The 21,847-nt window shown below is 44.3% G+C and overlaps 2 protein-coding genes across 8 annotated transcripts; both read right to left on the bottom strand.

Moving 5' to 3' along the window:
- Positions 1–31: 31 nt before the first annotated feature.
- LOC121971012 (3-hydroxyisobutyryl-CoA hydrolase 1-like) lies at positions 32–9,121 on the bottom strand. 7 transcript variants are annotated; one of them, XM_042522067.1, is made up of 15 exons: positions 9,018–9,121; positions 8,848–8,947; positions 8,279–8,359; positions 7,733–7,801; positions 5,024–5,144; positions 4,715–4,794; positions 4,529–4,612; positions 2,707–2,791; positions 1,799–1,884; positions 1,545–1,666; positions 1,233–1,293; positions 999–1,097; positions 705–806; positions 596–637; positions 32–498 (listed from the first exon to the last, which is right to left on the bottom strand). In XM_042522067.1, the coding sequence occupies exons 1-15, from the start codon at positions 9,080–9,082 to the stop codon at positions 361–363; spliced, it is 1,335 nt and encodes a 444-aa protein (XP_042378001.1). In that variant the 5' UTR covers positions 9,083–9,121; the 3' UTR covers positions 32–360. The 7 variants fall into 7 exon arrangements, with proteins under 7 accessions (XP_042378001.1, XP_042378002.1, XP_042378003.1 ...); XM_042522068.1 differs by having other exon boundaries at positions 999–1,091; XM_042522069.1 differs by having other exon boundaries at positions 5,081–5,144.
- A 1,976-nt stretch (positions 9,122–11,097) lies between these two features.
- LOC121973636 (abscisic acid receptor PYL10-like) lies at positions 11,098–12,043 on the bottom strand. The gene has a single exon (XM_042525024.1). The coding sequence runs from the start codon at positions 11,991–11,993 to the stop codon at positions 11,355–11,357; it is 639 nt and encodes a 212-aa protein (XP_042380958.1). The 5' UTR covers positions 11,994–12,043; the 3' UTR covers positions 11,098–11,354.
- Between the last annotated feature and the right edge of the window lie 9,804 nt (positions 12,044–21,847).

The following is a 21,847-nucleotide window of genomic DNA, read 5'->3' as shown; positions in this document are numbered from 1 at the left end:
AAACTTATCCAAAAAATATTTTAAAAGATAATGAACCTCAAGGAGTACTTGTATATATAAACAAGCTTAATAGTAAATTCAGTTCAATGACATTCATAAACAAAGCTTGTGAAGATTTTGCGAACAAAGTGTTTCACTCTCCTCTAACAAGTGTTTCACTTCTTCAATCCAAGTGCTTCACTTCTTATCACCCGTCACATTCGAGAGTAATCGCCATCAGCATAAATTTATCGAGTTTATCAACCAAACTAGATTGCTTTTGCTGCTCTTTTCATCCAATATTACTCAAAGCAAGCATTCCAATTGCATCTTGCCGGAGCTCCTTTTTGGAGATTGACAACAGCGGAACTCCTTGGATCTTTACATCCTTGACACATACTTGGCTGCTAAGCTGTGTCTTGCCGGAAGTTTTAGGTCCTCCCAATTTGCATCTCTGACCTCGACAAAATATCGGTCAACTACTTTATCGTCCACTTGATCCAGCCGCGATGGTTCCCACTGCAAACCATGAAGAGGAATTTGCCTGACTCGTCGCTATGAGCAGAACCTAAAAGAAGCATTTCGAGGATAAAAAAAAAATGATAAGGAAATGGACCTTTGGGTTCTTATCTTTGTCCACCAAAATAGCCCTACAACCCTGGTGAACATAAAAAAACATTATAAAAAAAGAAAAATTTGGAGCGTGTATTGGTTATTAATCAGACCTCGAAGAAATCCTTGCTGGCTTCTTGTCGCAAAATATGGCAGCACAATCTGTAATCGTTAATCAGGCATTTATCTACTCCTTGCCGTCTTGCTTCTCGGATCTGGATCGGTGAAATGAATAGTAGTTCAAGGCATAATGGTAACAATTAGAATGAATTGATTTAATGTTTTCAATCTTAAGTGTTACGAACAAGAACAGCCCATAAGCAGATTGGCATTTCACCCTTGCACACATTCGATGATGTTGGAGATGCTCAAGTGTTAAAGAGAATGAAGATGATGAAATTTCATACCGATCTGAGAGTAATTTTCAGGCTAATAGGAGATGCCTTTTTCATTGACAGAATAGTAGACATAATCCATTCATCGTGCACGCTCTCGGCCTCCTTTTCCTTGCAACAAGAGCAAATTGGCAAGGTCTAACTCAGTAATGTAAAGACATTTATGACAATTAGAATAAGAATAGAGAATATGCGTGCAGGAAGTGAAAATAATATTAAACAGAAACAAGGGATTGATTGGCTTACGAGGGAAACAATAATTGCTTCGACTGTTTCTTTGGAGAAGCACTTATCGATTACATCCATTCTACACGGCAAAGAAAAAATGTTAGGGTGGCCAAATCATACTTGCATGTAGTAGAATCATGAAGATGACAGATATAGAAGTTTTAACTCCAAACTAGCATGCACTATACTTCGAGAAATGTACAAATACCGAACTAGAAACTTTCGAAACGAGTGTTTCAGATCGCTTTAATCAGTCTTCTAAAATGTCAGTGTAGCATTAGCTCTCAAGACAGTCTTGATTGCGATATGTAACATTCATATCTAAGTTACCTGTTATAAGAACTAGTCGCTTTCAGCGACACTGCTTTTGAGAACTGATCGATACAGGCACAGATAGCAAAAGGATCGGATGTTTCCACCTTAGAAAGTGACTCTTCCAACTTTTTCAAGTTCTGCTAGTCGACAAAGGATACATTAGAAGTATTTTTTTTTTTAAACAGTGTGATGTCAAATCTGCAGGGCTCTAAGAAATAAGAGTGCTGATAACGAGTACTGAAAATGAAATGTAATATTTGCAAGCATACTGTAGAGGAGACAAAGTGAGTGGCTAAGCCACTCGCAAGCATCTCAGTCCCATCTAACCTCGTACCAGTTAGGCCAACATATTCTCCTGCAGACAAATACTTTACTGGTGACTAACGTTGTTCTTTAATGACATAAAACTAGATAAAAAGAAGGGATTATCCCAAAATTAGATAATGACCGAAACACAAAAGTGGGGCACATACATGAGTATGAGATTGTAATGGTGTTTCTTGTATGTAAATAAGGATTTTTTTTATGTTTAAATCACCTTCTTTCCTTCAAATTAATAGTTGAGGTCATTGACACCCAATTATTACTTGATGTTCCTACAAAGTGCAGTTTCCTTTCTCAGAAAGGCCACTTCAGAACTATAAGAATGGAGCAACCTTCGGTCACAGAGAAAGATGATGGAATCATTTTTGCAGCCTTGTCAAACTGGGATTGGATTGGTACTAAAAGAGTCAGCTAATCGTAGTTCCTAGATCCTTATTCCATAAATGAAATACAGTCAAACCTCAGCCCTGGCCTGATAACATGTCAAAAAAAGTTGATAGGCTAAACATTTATCTCAAAATCTCTATTTGGAAAATAGATTGATTTATTTATTTATACTCTTAATGATTAAGTAAAAATTGTTGAATTAATATACACAAGTAACTACCTACATTCTTGTGAAGAGTTGGTACGACTATTAAAACTGCATAGACACCTTATTGTTGAACATTCATGGATCTTCTAGCTATCATGATAGTTGAAACTTGAAAAACATAATGTAATAGATGAATTGTGTGTAACATTTGGATTAAGAAAAAAAAATCATCTATAGAATATAACAAAAATTTATATATTCATTTCTAGAAGGTATAGAAAAATATTTGCCATATTTAATGTGAAATAGTTAAATTACCAAAGTATCCAGGAAGCCTTGACAAAAAATATGAAGCGCCTACATCTGGAAACAAACCTAGTGATGTTTCTGGCATTGCAAAGACCTGGAATCACATGCAACAAGTGATGCTTATGTCAAACCTTTCTCCCATGGGATAAAATTCAATGACAATAACTGAACACCGATTCATAAAGTGCTTGTGTATATTGTTATAATGTATTCTTGTACAAATAAAGTTAGACCTGTTTAGCAGTGTCACGTTATAAATAGTTAAATATTCAACAAGTATTAGATCAAATATAGTTTATGTAAATGAAGATGATAAACTAGAATAATGTTAAGATGTAAGAATACAACAGGACTTAAAGTAGTTTCAACCTCAAAGAACAGTCACAAAATTTTCAATTTGAGTCATAAAATCCTCAAGGAATGTACCGGCATAATACACCAGATTTGTTCAAGATCGAGAGTGAAGGGTTTACAACATTTTTTTTCATAATTTTTTTTATAAAATTCAACTCAGAGAAACTAAGCAACCTGGAAATTCATAATGTAGCTGTTCTAGCTTTCTAATATGCCAATAATGAAAAGGCACAACTCTAACCATTCACCATTGTCCTTATCTCAGAAACATTAACTCTCCCCTGCAGGTTTCATGTTTTAACCACCTTCTAGACAATACAGGCATCACCTTATTCATCCGACGCAACACCATGATAGATTTGTGTGCTGCAATAGACGATCTCATAGGGCCACATAAGATGAAAAGAGAATTTTGTATTATTGATTGAATGACTAAAACAATAAGATGGTTGCCTCTTTATAGATTTTACATAGTCTAATCTCATCAAGGCTCAAGGAAAACTGATTAGGTAACAAGAAATAAGATAAGTAGCAATAAGAGAATCCGGAATCTAGACCAAATTGAAATACACAAAATCATAATCACAAATTTTTAGTTTTATTCTGTTGGCATGGTTTATTATAAATGGACTACTTTTATCTGCCAGTATCTCTTGAATGTACTTAAATTAACTAGAACAGACAGCATAATTTATCTAGAACTAAGGAAATCTCATAGTGATGCTAACTTCAGTTTTTATTCTCAAAAGCATCAAAGAGACATAAAAAATTAGGGGGAAAAAAACTCAGTTGGCTAGATTAAATAACTTTCAAGTGTATATTTATCAGGTCTGCCAAGGTAGATTGTTGCATATAGCAAACTCAACTGAGTTCTTTATTCCATAATTGCATAAAAAAAACTACCACAAAACAATCAACCAGTGGGACCAAGATAGGCATTTATATTTTCGATGCATGCAACAAAAAAGTTTGCAACAAATAAATCTAAGAACAAATTTGTAGGACAATCTACAATATGAACAAAATGGTCCTATTATGAATTAAATGGTGGGCAAAACTTTGGCCTTCCGTTTCCATAAAATTTACATAAAAATTCATAATTTGATGTAAGAAGAAAGAATTTCAAATTTATTAATAGAAAAAGAAATCTGCGAGGCAATCAGCCCTGTAAATAATCTTAACAGATGTATAAATCAGCACAAGCAAAGCAATTTGGTACAGAAACTTGAAAAGATTATAACTGGATTTTCAATATTTTCTGATTCCTACGACTATTTTGATTGCATATATGCTTAAATCCTGAATATGCATTATAACACCACTTCCATTAATTCCAATACCTGCATTTTGTATAATTGAAAGTCAAATGAAAAATCTAGTAAAATAGTGAACTAAGCATGAGCATATGACAAATGGTGAATTGTACATTTTTTAATCAAATGCATCCAACCAAACATAAAGTGGTAAGAGATAATACTGTTTTCTCAGTGGCGATTCTAAATCTACCATGTACAGAAACACCAGCACCGCCTCCCATGACAATTCCATCAAGAATGGAAACCTTCAGCCAGGTTATACAAAAAAAAACTAATTAATATGTTAATAACAAATATATTAGAAAGGTATTAACAAATATTCAGATGACAGAGAAAATACAAATCACCTGAGGTTTACTGTAAGTTGCAATTATGTAATTCAAAGTATATTCATTGCGAAAATATTCTGCGCCCATGGTCCAATTGCCTGATGCGTGATAGAAAGCATATTTCATTGAGTTGTAGGAAATAAGAATTATAATCATATTTCAACTTCAAACCAAAAGGCATCTTGGAGTGATGTCCAAGAAAGATAAAACTTTCAAACCCTTTCTTTTGATAAGAGAAAGCATTTAATTAGGAATGAAAACTAGAGGGCATCTTCCTTTTTTCTTTTGATAAAAAGAAAAGAAGGAATCTAGAAGCCAGTTATTAACTTGACGATGTTGTTGACCACAGTTCTTCACAGGCAGCATAGTATAACTTGAATCTACCTTCAGTTACAGATTGGACAACTGCTACAACATCTCCTCCAGCACAAAATGCTCTCCCATTTCCCTGAAAGATTTAAGACATCAAAATTTCATCAGGAATACAATCGAGCATTTGAATTATTGTGCAGTAATCAAAGAATGAGCAAACAGTGTCATATCCAGTATAGGCACCTCCATATGCAACAGGTAAAGCCCTACAAAATCATGAAATGCATCAACTTCCGGGGACACACCTTTAGCTGTCTAATGCATTATTTATCTACCTAAAGTAAGTGGTTGACACTGAATTCTCTCATCATGACACAAAATTAGACCTAAATATTTATCAGATGGGAGCTGGTAGAACAATTTAATCATGATAAGAAGAAAGATAGAGGGATAAGATGGATGGACCCCAAATGGTTGGGATGAACAGGGAAGAAGGTGGTTGATCTATCGCATCATCAAATGGAATGAATTTCATCGGTGCATATAAAATTCCATAAAAGAAACATTAGCAAACCAAAGACTCAAAACCTGCTGGTATCATTAACAAGATCCCTGCAAAATCTTTGAAATTCCTGCATAGAATAGATCCATGAATTTTTGAAGCTTGAAGTCAACACCAAAAGCACTTGGGAGAAAAAACAATTTAACTCAATCTTAAGCAAAGAACCCAAAATATTAGGAAATTAAATTTCTTAAATCATGAATCCAGTGGTTGAATTTTAAATATCATTGTTAGATTCGAATGAGAAAATTTGACCACCACAGAAAACGTATTCCTACTATCAACTGAGAATCCAAAAAACACCCTTATTTATAAGCTCCACTATAGTATTCTAGTTGAAATTTCATCCCATAAAATCAAAACTTTTGTCATTCTAGACAGCAACCTAGTCTGTGTACCTTGCAATAGTTAAATGCTTTAAACATAGCTTTAGCTCCTTACATCCTTGACACAGCACCAAGCTGCGGAGGAACAAAGTTGAAGCACCAGGCTTCCACAATGATAAATGTATTCAGAAGAAAATATTATTAAATCAAGGACTTCACACAAAGAGGAGTTGGGGTCTTTGTGAAGGCTCCAACCTAACTAAAGTTGAAAATAAATAAAGCAACCGGGTAACTAATATTACAACAACAAAATGTGAAGCCCGCCAAATCAACATAACTCATCCACCCTTTGATAACTCCTAATGGCAGATCCTTTCCTTTTTTTCCATCAATTTTTTTTCATTTTTTTTAATTACAGTAACTCTGCAATAGTGCCTTGTTTTTTAAATTTTGCTGGATTTAATCAGGTCTCAATCTAAGAAGGCTTTGTCTTCTCCAAGAGATTATGCAAATCACAGACTGGAATTTAATCCCTGATTTGGGATCCAGTTGGAGATTGTCTTCGGTTCTTGGCTTGCATGTGAGAGCATTGCCGTTAATAGAGGATTCAATGGTAGGCGGCTTCATGCTAGGGAAGGGGATTTTCAACTGGATTCAGAGGCGAGAGCAACTTGTCATGTGGATGGCGACAAAGGTACGGGAGGTTCACAAGAGCAAAGTTGACAAGCAGAAATAGATGAGCAGAGTGAGTGTAGGTCCTAGTGTTTGCCAGGAAAGCAAGGTGTAGTGGACGCAGCATTCAATGTTGGTCAGGTGGCACCCATCACCAGTCAACAGTAGGATGTGCAACAGATAAAGCTTCAGACAAAGGTGGCACTTGCAGTTAGATCGTCATCAGAGGGCAACTTGATCAACCTCATAGAAGTGAGGAGACAGCGTCTTGCATGGCTCTTTGTGGAGCGGAGACGACAATAGCAATGCAGAGAAGTTGCGGTGAAGTTGCACAACGATAGAGAAGGTGACTAAGTTGCAGTTGACCAGGATGATGCAGCAGAATGGTAATGGTGCCGCCATTGCAGCGGGAAGATGCCACAAGTTGTTGTTGTTGTTACAATAGCGAGAAACATGAGCAATAATCATGCAGTTTTTGATTGGGGTACAAAGGGGATTTTTGTCATCTCTTGTTACTCTTACTACAACAGTATTCTTTTTTAGGTGGCGAAGTGCAAAAGCATTGTGTGATGGGTCGATCGTCATGCGAAAACTAATTCGGATGAAACAAAGTAGAGGATGGTGGATATAGAGGACTGTGTGAAAGGTGAAGGTTTAGTCTTGGAATGTGGAGCTGGTGCATGGACGAATAGATCACAAAGTAATAGTTTTGGTATGAACATGACATGCTTATGTCGAGGGCAATGGTGGATGATGGATAATGGAAAAGATGGTGGATGGATGTGTGAACATGAAACTAGGAGATGGGATAATTAGTACCAAAATCAAACCACCATGCTTCAACTTCACAATGATAAACGTATCATGGATAAAATATTATTATTCAAGCGTGTCTTGCAAAGGGGGAATTGGAGTCTTTTTAGAGGCTCCAACTCAACTAAAGTTGAAAATAAAATAAAATAAAATAAATACCCACCTACTAATAACCTAGGAAACAAATTTTCTAGACTTGGACATATAAAATTCTACCAAATAACCCTAATACCGAAAATCTCTCTACAAAATTAGAAACATTAGAAAAAATAACAAAGTTAATCACCATATGTTGCGTCAATCCTAATGTAAGGCGCATCTTTCATTTCCTAATTGTTGAGAGTTTAGTACCTTCACTATCAACAACTTGACGTCGGGATCGTTTTCATAAGCAACAAAAACATTCAAGAGCTTCATAATCTGCAGAATTAAAACACATGAATGTTAGCCAGCTACCTAACTTTAGATACTATTCAGATGAGTAATTCCATATTTTTTATATAGCATATACATATCATGGTGAAAGTTCTCATTTTACTCTATCTCTCCACTTCCAAATAAATAAAAAACAGGACTCGCGTTTGAAGGAACTCACTGCACACAATGTATTAAACCCAAACAATTCAGTCCAAACAGATAACAATCACATATGGGTGCATAATAAAGTGACCAAAACTGAAATTGAAGAAACAAAAAAAAGAAATCGCTATATATTCTTAGCTGATATTGACAAAGAAATACAAGCATCATCAAGAAAACCCAGCAGATTCACAGAAAATATTATTAGTTGATCTCATGGCAACTTATCCAATTTGTGTTTTATTTTGCGGACAGAAATCTTTATCTTTTCAGAGAAAAAAATGACAAAGACTCAAAGGAAGAATATAGTGGACATACCATTTGGGAAGACAAAGCATTAAGTTGTCGAGGCCTATTAAGTATTAATATCCTTGTAAACCTGCTGCCTTCTACCAAAACCTACAAAACTCATAAAGATTTAGTGAAGGCATTGCATTAAGAGAAGAATACATTGAGACATGGTGTCTAATATAAAAGAAAGAATGTTAAGAAAGAATGTTGTATTGCAGAATGTTGAACAAAAAGCCATTACACTTGCACCATTTGCAGGAAAAGAGAAACTCAATATAATAAATGAATCATTTAATATCATGAAAGTTTCTTAATGTTGCATTCTCTGGGCCCACTGCCCAATCAACATTTGTGGCAGAAAAAGATATCCTAAGATAAAAGTTTTAATTTGACATTACATCGTCAGTGCAACCTCATATGTTTCTGAGGATTCCACCTTATTTATGTCTGGCGGGGGCGCTGGGGCGAGCGCTTCCCTTTTGCCCCACACATACAAAAAAAAAAAACAATTTTGAAGTTCTTCGAAGTCATTATTATGTTTTCAAGCATTATCAATCAACTAAATCTGTCTCCGGACGACGAGTGGGAAAGATCACCTGATCGGTTGCGGCCTCGTTGCCGCCGTCCTGAGAAAACGAGGTCATACCTTGATCGAAAGCCAAAAGCTTATTTAAACAGTGAAGAAATCGATTGGGCCTACAAAAGACAAGTGATCAATGAGAAACAGAGAGGGGAAGGAGGGTCAAAAGGAAAAGGAGCCCCTCACCTGCACGACGAAGAAGCAAAGCAGAGAGACGATGCGATCGGATCGGGAACAGGCGGTCGATACATTGCAACTTACACTTCAGTCCTTCTACATTATACTACAGTAACATATTCCCTTAAGCCCTTGAGAATTTATATAATTGCAATTCACTTTTCATCTGCTCTATTTATTTTCTTCTTTTTTTTAAAACATCAAAATGTAAATCATAATTTAAAATTTTTATATAAATATTAAAATTACAAGGCATATTCAGAAATGTTTTTGTTTACAATTTTTGATCCTGTCCGAGTCGTTGAATGAATGGACGCTGGGTACGTGGCGTTCTTCGATTGCTGGCGTAGATCTCCGACCACTTGTATCGACTTCCGGCGAACCTGCAAAGAAGTCGAGCCGGGAAGGGGTTCCCGGCGACGACCTTCCGACGCTCAAGTCAAACAAACGAAAAACAAGAAGGTGGCTTCCAGGATCAGAGATTTCATACCTCCGGTGAAGTCTAAGGGCTCTTATATAAAATTATGGGAGCTTGGTGCACACAAACCGAGGTGTACAGGTATCCTATACCATACCGCAGCATGGGCTTGTCAGAAGAGCACGTCTGACGTCATCCTGCTACAGTCTGAGAGTCTCCTTGATGGGACAGCAGAATCCTTTGTCGTACGATACTGAGTATGGTCTGGTCCTCGAACATGCCTGTTGTCAGCAACAAGGGTTACTAAGATGACGTACCCGCTGTCCCATACTTTTTGACTTCCTCTTCTCGGATCGACCATCAAGCGCTCGGCCAAAATATTCGCCTTTGGTCTGGCGTAGGTATCCGTCCGGGAAGGTTCAGGGTCGTCGCCTGCTCGGCTCTCATAGCCTGACAACCTAGCCGAACGGGCAACTGCTCGGCCTTTACTCTTGCTTTGCACTGCGGCTGAGCGGTCTAGCCGCTCGACCATATGATCTTCTTTCCTTCATTGGAAATCTGGGCTCACGGCAAGATGATTGTTCTCTCGGATGAAGGTCATTGCCTAGTGATCGGCATGTCTCGCCCGCTCGTCGAGCCCATGGGGTTGACCCCCCTTTGACTATTGACCTCCACGTGTAGTTGACCTTGTCCTCATGAGGACCCTCCGACCTTATCATCGGATCAATTTTAATTAATTAATTAATTTATTAATTAATTATCTTTTTGTGCATTGAATTCCTTTTGCAATCAGCATTATTTTGCGGCCAAGTTGCCAACTTGAGCCACGTCAGTCTCACTGACTAATGCCATCTTGGAATCCAGCTACTTATTTTTATTTATTTATTTATTTAAGAGGATAATATATTTTATTAGGCGACAGGTTCATTTTTTTCCTAAGCTAGAAACAAACTTCACTCACCACTTTAAAAAAACAAAATCAGATTTATATACTTATTTATTTATATCAATACCTTTTGGTCCCTATCATTTCTTCTTTTTCAACAACTAGTCCCTCTCACTCTCTTTCTTCCACAAAGTTTCATTTTGCTCCCCTAATTTAGCAGCATTTCAATTTGCCCACTGAAGTTCTTGCAATTACACATTTGATCAAATGACCACTGGATCCACATGAAATACAAATAATTACAATGAGATGTAAACAGAGCTTGGCATTGCAATTTACATATGAAAGGCCAAGACTAGTTGATATTCAACTCGAACCCTGTTAGTTCTTCGGTATGACGCGAGCAACTGATGCATTGAGTTTGAAGTTGAAGCTCAATTATGGCAAGAGATTGGTTACAAGGAACTCCAACTTCCTAATTTGGGACTTGAGATACACTTCCACCATCAATGGCACATCTTTACTGAAGAATAAAACCAAGAACAAGCTCTGTCGCCATCGATATCTACCACCAAAAGCTGAGAAAATATTGAATGATGTAGTAACACAAGAAGCCAAAAGAGGTTCATCAACAATCCCAAATGCCATTTTCTTTGTTTTGTTTTATGAACACTGAACAAAGGGAGATTACTCTCTGTTTTTTTTTTTTTTTGGATTTTTCCCTTTTTTTTATTCATAAAACAAAGTGCAGAGGACAAATTCCACAATTCGATCGTTTGAAGAGAAATAAGAAATATTTTTTATATATAAAGTTGCAGAAGAAAATGGAGGAGAGAAGGGAGAATTACTGAAACATTCAGGTTTGTACGCAGAAGATGAGCAACAGAGGAGGAAGAGAGGGAGGCCTGAGAGGGGTCTTCTGTGATTGTAGAAAAGTAGAAGCATGTTTCCATAATTTTTCTGTCGAAAATAGGGGTATTCCTAGAAATACCAGTTTTCTAATTCCTAATTTTGAAAAAGACCTTTTTCTTCTTCATCTTCTTCAGCTCCGCCGCTCCGCCACAGCCGCCGCGGCCTCCGCTACGGAGGCAAGCTTCTGGAGGTTGAGGCGTACGACGGTGTTGGCGAAGAGCCGTGTGTCTTCCTTGGTGTTCCCTTCAGGCACGTCGACGACGTAGGACTCCAGCACGACGGCCCAGATCTGGTCTGCGCCGGCGCCGGCGCCGCAGCCGAGCTCGTCGACGGTGGTGACCGATCTATAGTTCCGAAGGCGGTGCTCTCCGCCGACTATGGTGAACCCCGTCACCCGCAGATCCTCGTCGAGGACGTCGAGCCGCTCGGTGCTGGTGCTCGCGGGCAGCCCGGAGACGACGATCACCTCGCGGAGGCACCCCGGCCGGATCTCCCTCCCGTCCCTGACGGCGCAGCTGCGGATGAAGTGCTTGTAGACCTGCGGCCGGTCGAACCGCCGCACCACAGCCCAGACCGCGGCTGCCGTGGCGCGGATGCGCTGCGCCAGCAACGACGAGCACTGCCCCGGGCCGACGCCGTACCGGTGGTGAGAATCGATCCTGGGCCGTAGATACGCGTACTCCTCCGCCGTGAGGCCCGCCGGCACCTCCTCCGCCATCCCTTCCGGCGACCGGGACGTGCTCTCCTCTTCCCTGCAGCTGCTAGCCATGACGTTTTCTCGAGGCTCTCAAGCTTCCTTTCTCCAACTCTCAAGTCCGCATACATATACACACACACATCAAACAACTAAGCAATAATCATGATTTATTAATATTTATTTATTAATATTATTATTCCGGTTGAGATCAAGCGATAGGTTAACAATTAAGTTGCACCATTATAATCGTCGTGTCGCATAGCTCGGGAGCAATCTAAATGGTCAGACTCAAGCTCAATGGTGAGTCGGTTGACTTGAGTAGAACCCGGCTGTAGGTTGGGTTGACTTAGCCCGATAAAAGCCGAACCGACTTAGTGTGTTGACCGAGTCTTAGGCCTACCTCCTGTCCATGTCGCCGTTGCCACATCAATTATTATATGAAATTATTAATTATCACTAAGAAACTAGAGAGGTGAGTAACGAGTCAAGCATATATCGATCTAGTGATAGACGCACCATCAGGCCCTATCAGTAGTAAGTAGACCCGGCCCGTGTTCATAATCAGGTCCCGTTAGTTTCGGATTAGAAATTGTAATTGACCGTCGGTTTAATCCGCTAGTTCAATTTATTTTTTTTTTCGAACATTGGAACAGTCAACCGATAGCTCTTCTAACCGTTTGAGATAAATGAGGGATATTTTTTATATTCTCTTCAACGGTTGAGATTATTAGATCTTATTTATTATTTTACACCTATCTTCTTTATTGTCATTCTCAATGACGTAATTTTTATATGTTTTCAACTTTTATTTTTAAGTTCCAAATTGGCAAAAGGTAATTATACTTATCCTCGGTGTCCTTGTCAACTAAGAAATGATCTAATTTTGTTATTTATCAATAGACAAATACATTTAATAATACTAATTTTAATACAGTTAATATTGATAAAATATTTTAGAAAACAATTAATTGATAATACTAGTTTTAATAAAATATTTATTAGAACTCACCTGTTCGAACCAGAAGTCAACAGACGCTGGGCACGTTGCGCTCTCCGACTCGCTGATGTAGATCTCCAACTAGTGGCGCGATGCTCCGGCTAACCTGCACAGAAGTCGGGCCGGGAAGGGGGTTCCCGGCGGCGACCCTCCGACGCTCAAGTCAAGTAAATTACGATGAACAAGGTGGCTCCCAAAGTCTCAGAATACCTCAAAAAAAATCTTCTTCCAGCGAAGTCTGAGGCTCTTTATATAGAGCTGTGAAGGGTTTGGGCACGTGTACCGAGGTGCATACGTGTCCTCTGTCCTTTCCTAGGTATGCGGCTGTCAGAAAGCTTACCTGACCCATATCGCTACAGTCAAAGCATGCCCTTGATGGGACAGCAGAATCCCCTGTCACAAGATTTGGAGCATGGCACACACGTGAAACCTACCGGTTGTCAGAGAAAGGAGTCCCCTGTCCTTTTCCCTTGCTCCAAACTTGTCGTCCGGGCGGACAGCTCCCTCAACATCCGGCCGGACATCCGCAGTGGTTTACTTGTGCTTTGTGGAGACTAATAAACAGGGGTGCTTTATGACTTTGGTCGGTCAAAAGGTCAGCTCGGTCCATGACCTTTTGAACTGAGCGTCGGAACCCCGATTTGACAGGGTGCCTTCCAACCATAAGTGCGAGCCGGCCGGCAGTCCGGTCGGACCGGCCGTCTACGGCCGTCCGTCCGGTCGGACCACACTCTCCCCCGGATGGGCGGCTACTCCGGTGACTCCCCCTTGGCGTTGACTTTGCAGGGGGGCCGCTCTTACTACCGGATCACTTGCCTCCCCTTCAAGTCTAGTCGAAGGAGGCGAATAGTCCGACTGACTGGACTGTGAGTCTAGCCGAACGGCTCCTCCATGCTAATACTCTCCGCCCGGTCAGCCGCAGAGATATCCTTGAATGAATCAATGATGGCCTTCACCGGATCACCTCGCGTTCTGCGCCAATCTTCGACATCAAGGTTGATCATACCTTCATTCAATGCTCCGAATGATTGACTGCCACGTGGAGCAATGCCATCAGAGTACGGAGGCGGTGGCATGATATTTTGATGTGATCGAAGCAATTCGAAATAAACGGCTAGATGCATGCTTTGATTCCCATGACCTGGATCCGACGGTGGAGGCCGCCCGGCCCTCACCCTATAAATTCTTCGTTTCCTTCTCATCTTCACTCGCCTTCGTTACCTCTACTGTTGCCCTCTGCGCTTTGGAGCTCCGGCGATCTTGTTTCTGCCCTCTGACGCTCTTCGGCGCCTTTCCTCGATCCCTCTCCCCTCAGTAAGGTTTTAGATCTTTCTTTCTTCCTTTCCGGTATCTAATTCGCATTTCTTCCCCTAGCTCCAGTCTTTGAAACTCCTGTTCTTCGTCTTTGAAACTTCTTTTTTGATTTCTTCTGTCCGGATCATGACCAGTTCTTCTCATCCCGAAGAACAATCCCTAAGCCCATGGTATACTACCATGCGGTCCCGTTTCGAACAACGGGATTTTGATATTTTGGCTGACAATTTCGAAATCCCCGAGGATTTCGAAGTTCGCCTAGCTGGTCCCGCCGCTCGGCCACACAGACCGCCGCGCGGCGGTTTCTGTGTCTTTCGCGACCAATTTACCGCCGGTCTGCGGTTCCCCGTGCATCCTTTTATAGTAGACGTCTGTAATTATTTTGGCGTGCCGCTCGGAAGTTTAGTACCAAATATCTTCCGTCTCCTCTGCGGTGTTGTCGTTTTGTTTAAGATTCACAACATTCCCCTCCGACCGGAGGTCTTCTTTTATTTCTATTACCCTAAGCAAGCCGAGCCGGGCACCTTTATGTTCCAAGCTCGGCCCGGTCTGGTCTTCTTCAATAAACTACCCACTTCCAATAAACATTGGAAGGACTATTATTTCTACCTCCGCATGCCCAGTCAGCCAAACTTTCCGACCCAGTGGCAGGTCAGTCTACCTCCTACTCCCGAGTTGAAGAAATTCAAGACCCGACCGGATTATCTTCACGCCGCAAATGTACTAGCCGGTCTGCGGCTTGACATCAACAAACTTCTTCACGAGGGAGTGATGTACATTTTTGGGCTGAGTCCTATACGGACCCCACTTCCGACCGGCTTCGGTAAGAATTTTGCTTGGGCATTTGCTTTAATTGCTAACTGATTTCTTCTTCTTTTCATGCAGCTGACATCGTCATGGACTCGGTGATGGCCGGCGTTCTGAAGAGAAAGGCAGCGGCGCTGGAGGCCGCGGCGGCCAAGGAAATGGAGGCGCGGGGTATTCAGCCGGTCGGTTCTCACGAAGGAGAGAGCGGCACCCAGGCTGAATCGGCCGCTCAGGCCTCTCAACAGCAGGTGGCCAGCGGAGCTACCCCCTCCAGGGAACCAACGGCCCCCGAGGAAGGGTCCGTTCGGGAGGAGGAACAGCCACTGCAAAAGAGGCGCCGGGTGGAGACTCCGCTGCGCTCGGCTACCTCCGCGGTCCACCCCTCCGACCGGGCCGCCGTGACTGCTAAAGGCAAGGCGCCTGTGCCCGAGACCATTTCGTCCGACCGGACGCCTTCTGACTGGGACGAGCTGACTGCTCCGGTTGAGGCCACTCCGGTCGACACTCTCCCCCCTGCTCGCCGTTCAGTCCAACGCTCGACCATCCATTCGCGGTTTTCTGCGCCAGCTTCTGATCCCGGTCGGGCGATCCCTGGTCACGGCCGCACAATACGGGTTACTCTTCATCTTCCAACTGAAGAGTTGCTACCAGAAGCCGACCGGCCAACCGTGCCCGAGCACACCATTACTTTGAAAGGGCCTCTCGCCGAGATGTGGGCGCGCGTAGCATTGATCCCCCTCCGGAACTTAGCCAACAGCCACATGCAAGCGGCTACGGGGGTAAGTTTGTTGTTGTTTTTTTGTTTTTTGAAGTTTTGCCTGAATATTTCCGCTCGGCTTTTAACAACTGCGCCTTCTTGCTTCAGAGATGGGTGGAAGAGATAGCAGTTTCCAGCCGCCTGGCTATAGGGGACGAGGAGATAAGGCAACTGCAGGCGGCAGGCGGTCCGAGCGGCTCCCAAGACCCTTCCTACTCCGAGCTGCAAAAAGAGCTGAAGAAAGCTCAAACTCTGCTGGCTGCTGAGCAGAAGAAAACAGCTGACCAGGCCCACGCCCTAGCCGAGTCCGAGCGACAAGTCAAGTCGCTTGACACAAAGATAACTCTAGCCACCACTCGGAAGAACACAGCCATCTCCGATCTGGAGAAGAAAAACGTGGAGGCCCGGGGCCTGGAGTTGAAGATAAAGGAGCTGACGGATCAGCTCGACCGGGAGAAGGCAGGCCGCTCGGCCGATGCGGAGAAGATTGAACATCTGAATGAGGCCCTCACAAGCTCCCAGGCGACCTTCAAAGAATACCAGGATGCCGAGCCGAGCCGAGTTGCCGCTCTCCGACAAAGCCATATCCGATCGCCCGAGTTCTCGGAGAAAATTTGCGAGCGGATGTACTCAGCTTTCGACTTGGCCATTACGGCCACTATGACCTATCTGAAGTCGAAGGGCCTTCTTCCGGAGTCCACCAATATTCCAGCCGGCGATCAGGTGGAGCTCCTGAGCAACATTCCGAGGGACCTCTACGACTACATCGAGTAATTCTTGTAATTTCGCCGCTCGGTTGAACATGAATCTTTTTGTACTTAGGCCACTCAGCCTAAGGTTTTAATTTCAATGAAATGCTTTCCTTTCGTGTACTCTATCTTTTTGCACTATCCCCTTGCTAATACTTGTGCTGCCCGCTCGTCTATCATCACACCTTTGGCATTCGAGGTGCATTCATGTAAGTGTTTTCCCCAGCCCTTCCGTTCGACCGATTATCACTCTGTGTTGCTAGAAAGAATCGCTCGTTATAAGCCGATCAGAACCTTTATACCTCGAGTCTGAGAGGAACTTAGCGTCGGTCTAACAATATCGGCGGAGAATACGGATAATTGCAGTGTCGACGATATTCCGCTCGGATTATTTATAGACGCCGACGCGTCTCTCGATGTTTAACGTCGGAGCTCGACGGCACGGATATTTATAGCCGGACGGCGCGGCTCTCGATCTTTAACGACGGAGCTCGTCGGTTCGTCCGCTCGGATCATTTATAGACGCCGGCTCGTCTCTCGATCTTTAACGACGGAGCTCGTCGGCGCGGATATTTATAGCCGGTCGGCGCGGCTCTACGGTTTAACGTCTGGGCTAGACGGTCTTCCGCTCGGAGGGTTTATAGACGCCGGCTCGTCTCTCGATCTTTAACGACGGAGCTCGTCGGCGCGGATATTTATAGCCGGTCGGCGCGGCTCTACGGTTTAACGTCTGGGCTAGACGGTCTTCCGCTCGGAGGGTTTATAGACGCCGGCTCGTCTCTCGATCTTTAACGACGGAGCTCGTCGGCGCGGATATTTATAGCCGGTCGGCGCGGCTCTACGGTTTAACGTCTGGGCTAGACGGTCTTCCGCTCGGAGGGTTTATAGACGCCGGCTCGTCTCTCGATCTTTAACGACGGAGCTCGTCGGCGCGGATATTTATAGCCGGTCGGCGCGGCTCTACGGTTTAACGTCTGGGCTAAACGGCCTTCAAGGCTAACTCCTTATCAGGTCGAGCGACCTTGGCCTTCATAACTTATCTCGCGCTTGAACAGTTTTTATGCCCCGCCGAATAGCACGGGTCATTTGCTTGCGAATCTAATCGGCTAGGAGGCCTTCGCTATTCGGGCGCTTGGCTCGGATAATCCATACGCCCCTGCCGAACGGTAAGCCGCTCAGCGGAGAATACTCAATGTGTTTTCATCTTTTTGCTTCCTGCATCGCAAGTACATAGGCGACCAAAAAGTATATAAATTTATATTTAGCGCACCTTTCACCCAGCTTGGAGAACGTACTCCTGGCCGAATGGCTCAGGGTCTGCTTCGTCGAGCATTTTGGCTCGGATAATTTATCTCCGTCTGGACGGTACTGGGCCTTCAATCCTCGAGCGCTTGGCTCGACCCATTTACCTCCGGCCGAACGACGCGGGGCCTTCGTTTCTTGTTGACAATGCCTTATATTTGTTCTCTTGATTCTTCATTTCTGCATTTCCAGTATTCAGTCGAAAAAAGTACACAGGATGATTTACAGTGGTACACCTTTCATCCCGCCCGGTAAGGCTGGAGGTGGTTCGCGCTCCACGGCCTATCTAGCTGTCGGCCGTCCTCATCCTCCAAATAATACGCGCCCGAGCGGAGCTTTTCGATGATTTTGAAGGGGCCTGCCCACGGAGCTTCAAGCTTGCCGACGTCGCCGACCGGTTTGACTTTCTTCCAGACAAGGTCGCCGACCTGGAATGATCGGGGAATGACGCGGCGGTTGTAGTTTTGCTTCATTCGTTGACGGTATGCCATCAGCCGAACGGATGCCTTGGCTCGCTCCTCGTCAATCAAATCCAGCTCCATGTTCCTCCGATCGACGTTGCCTTCATCGTACAATTGGACCCGGACGGACTCGACGCCGACTTCAACCGGAATGACTGCTTCGCCACCGTACACCAGATGAAAAGGTGTGACGCCCGTTGCTTCCTTAGGAGTCGTCCGGATGACCCATAAAACGCCCGGCACTTCATCCGGCCAACTTCCTCCCACGTGGTCGAGCCGAGCGCGCAGAATACGGAGAATTTCCCGGTTGGCTACTTCGGCTTGACCGTTGCTTTGGGGGTAAGCCACGGACGTGAAGTGTTGCTCGATGCCGTAGCTTTTGCACCAATCTTCTAGCACCTTCCCTGTGAATTGCCGCCCATTGTCGGAAACCAATCGGCGAGGGATACCGAACCTACAGATGATGTGTTGCCAGATGAATTTTTTGACCATCTGCTCGGTGATCCTGGCTAGTGGCTCGGCCTCCACCCACTTGGAAAAATAATCGACCGCCACCAGCAAAAATTTCCTCTGCCCGGTCGCCATCGGAAATGGACCCACAATATCCATTCCCCATTGATCGAACGGACATGAAACGGCTGATGTCTTCATCTCCTCTGCCGGTCGGTGCGAGAAGTTGTGATACTTCTGGCATGAAAGGCACGTAGATACTGTCCGAGCGTCCATTTGTAAGGTCGGCCAAAAGTATCCAGCTAGCAAAATCTTCTTGGCTAGTGATCGTCCGCCCGGATGTCCTCCGCACGATCCTTGATGTACCTCTTGGAGGATGTAAGCCGAGTCTTCCGAGCTCACACACTTCAACAGCGGGCGAGAGAAAGCCTTCTTGTAGAGCTGATCGCCGATGAGTGTGAACCGACCGGCCCTCCTCCTGAGCAGCTGGGCTTCATCCCGATCGGCAGGAGTGGTGCCCGAGCGCAAAAACTCCATGATGGGTGTCCTCCAGTCGTCCGGAAACATGAGGCCTTCCATCCGGTCAACATGTGCCACCAAAGATACTTGTTCAATTGGCTTCGGGATAATGACCGGCGTTATAGAACTTGCTAGTTTGGCCAACTCATCGGCTGCCTGGTTCTCCGTTCGGGGAATCTTCTGAATAAGAACCTCGCGGAAATTAGCTTTGAGTTTTTCAAAGGCCTCAGCGTAGAGTTTAAGCCGAGCGCTGTTGATTTCAAAGGTGCCAGATAGTTGCTGAGCGGCCAACTGTGAATCTGAATAAAGTGTCACCCGACCGGCTCCCACATGCCGTGCTGCCTGTAATCCGGCTATGAGGGCCTCATACTCTGCTTCATTGTTGGTAGCTTTGTAATCCAGCCGGACGGATAAGTGCATCTTTTCTTCTTGAGGCGAGAGCAGCAATATTCCAATCCCACTTCCAAGCCGAGTGGAAGACCCATCCACATATATTCTCCACAGAGCTTCCGGCTCTGGCTTTTGCACTTCGGTCACAAAATCAGCCAAGGATTGCGCTTTGATCACCGAGCGGGGCTGGTATTGGATGCCAAATTCACTTAGTTCTGTCGTCCATTTGATGAGCCGTCCGGACGCTTCTGGATTCAATAACACTCTTCCTAGTGGGTTGTTCGTCCGGACAATGATGGTGTGAGCCAAGAAATATGGTCGAAGGCGCCGAGCGGCTAGAACCAAAGCAAAGGCCAACTTCTCGAGCCCGGTGTAATGAGATTCAGCATCTTTTAAAATGTGGCTCAGAAAATACACCGGCTGCTCTTCGCCGCTCGCCCTCACAAGTGCTGAGCCTACAACATGCTCAGTTGACGACAGATAAATATAAAGTGACTCACCCCCGATCGGCTTGGCAAGTACAGGCAGAGAATTGAGATATGTTTTCAATTCTCCGAACGCTCGGTCACACTCTTCATCCCACTGGAACTTAGTAGCCTTGCGCAGGATCTTGAAGAATGGTAGGCTCTGGTCGACGGTTTTGGAGATGAATCTGGACAAAGCAGTTATCCGACCGGTCAACCGCTGCACTTTCCTTGTATTTCTGGGAGGCGGCATGTCTTGTAAAGCTTTCACTTTGCTGGGATTTGCTTCAATTCCCCGCTCGGTCACTATGTACCCCAAGAAACGCCCTCCTTTTGCTCCGAACAGGCACTTCTGGGGATTTAGCTTGACTCCATATTTGCGTAGCGTTCGGAGGGTTTCTTCCATATCCTTGAAGAGATCGGCCGCTCGGACTGATTTGATAAGAATGTCGTCCACATAGACTTCCAGATTCCGCCCGATCTGCTCCCTGAACACTTTGTTCATCAAGCGTTGATAGGTGGCCCCGGCATTCTTCAATTCGATCGGCATCACATTGTAGCAATATGTGCCGTCGGCAGTCACGAAGCTAACTTTTTCTTGATCTTCACGGGCGAGCGGCACTTATTGATAGCCTTGGTAGGCGTCGAGCATACATATTAACTCGCAGCCGGCCGTAGAGTCCACCAGCTGATCTATCCGGGGCAGGCGATAAAAATCTTTGGGGCATGCTTTGTTTAAGTCCCGAAAATCGATGCAGACTCTCCACTTGCCGCCCGGCTTGGAGACTAATACTACGTTAGCCAGCCAGCTCGGGAACTGCACCTCGCGTATGTGGCCGGCCTCCAGAAGTTTCTCTACTTCCGCACGGATGATGGCATTCTGCTCGGCACTGAAATCCCTTTTTCTCTGCTTCACTGGCCGAGCGTCCGGTCGGACATGCAACTCATGCTGCGCTATGCTCGGTGAAATTCCGGGCAACTCATGTGTCGACCAGACGAAGACATCATGATTTCGTTGGAGGCATTGGATCAGCTCCTCCTTCTGCTCCTCCTCTAGATCAGAGGCGATAAAAGTCGTGGCCTCCGATCGGGTCGGATGGATCTGAACCTCCTCCTTTTCATCATAAATTAAAGCAGGAGGTTTCTCGGTTATGGCGTGTACCTCGATCCGGGGCGCCTTCCGAGCGGAACAGGCTTCTGCTCGGATCATCTCTATATAGCACCGCCGAGCTGCTAGCTGATCTCCACGTACCTCCACGGGGAACTTGATCTTCTGATGGAAGGTTGAGACGACTGCTCGGAATTCGCTGAGCGCCGGTCGTCCCAAAATGACGTTGTAGGACGAAGGAGAGTCGACCACCACGAAGTTTATTGTCCTGGTCCTCCTGAGCGGCTCTTCTCCCAGTGAGGTAGCCAACCGGATCTGTCCGACCGGCTGCACTTCGTTACCCGTGAACCCGTAGAGCGGCGTTGTCATGGGTAGCAGCTCGGCTCGATCAATTTGCAGCTGATCGAACGCCTTCTTGAATATAATGTTGACCGAGCTCCCTGTGTCAACAAATATGCGGTGAATAGTGTAATTTGCTATTACCGCTTTAATGAGCAGAGCGTCGTCGTGGGGCACTTCTACTCCTTCTAAGTCTCCGGGCCCGAAAGTGATTTCCGGTCCACTTGCCCGCTCTTGGCTACAACCGACTGCGTGGATCTGTAGCTGCC

This window comes from Zingiber officinale, chromosome 4A (genome assembly GCF_018446385.1).
Source record: "Zingiber officinale cultivar Zhangliang chromosome 4A, Zo_v1.1, whole genome shotgun sequence".
NCBI lineage: Eukaryota > Viridiplantae > Streptophyta > Magnoliopsida > Zingiberales > Zingiberaceae > Zingiber > Zingiber officinale.
The sequence above is the reverse complement of the archived record's forward strand: the minus strand, read 5'-3'. Positions and strand labels throughout refer to the sequence as shown.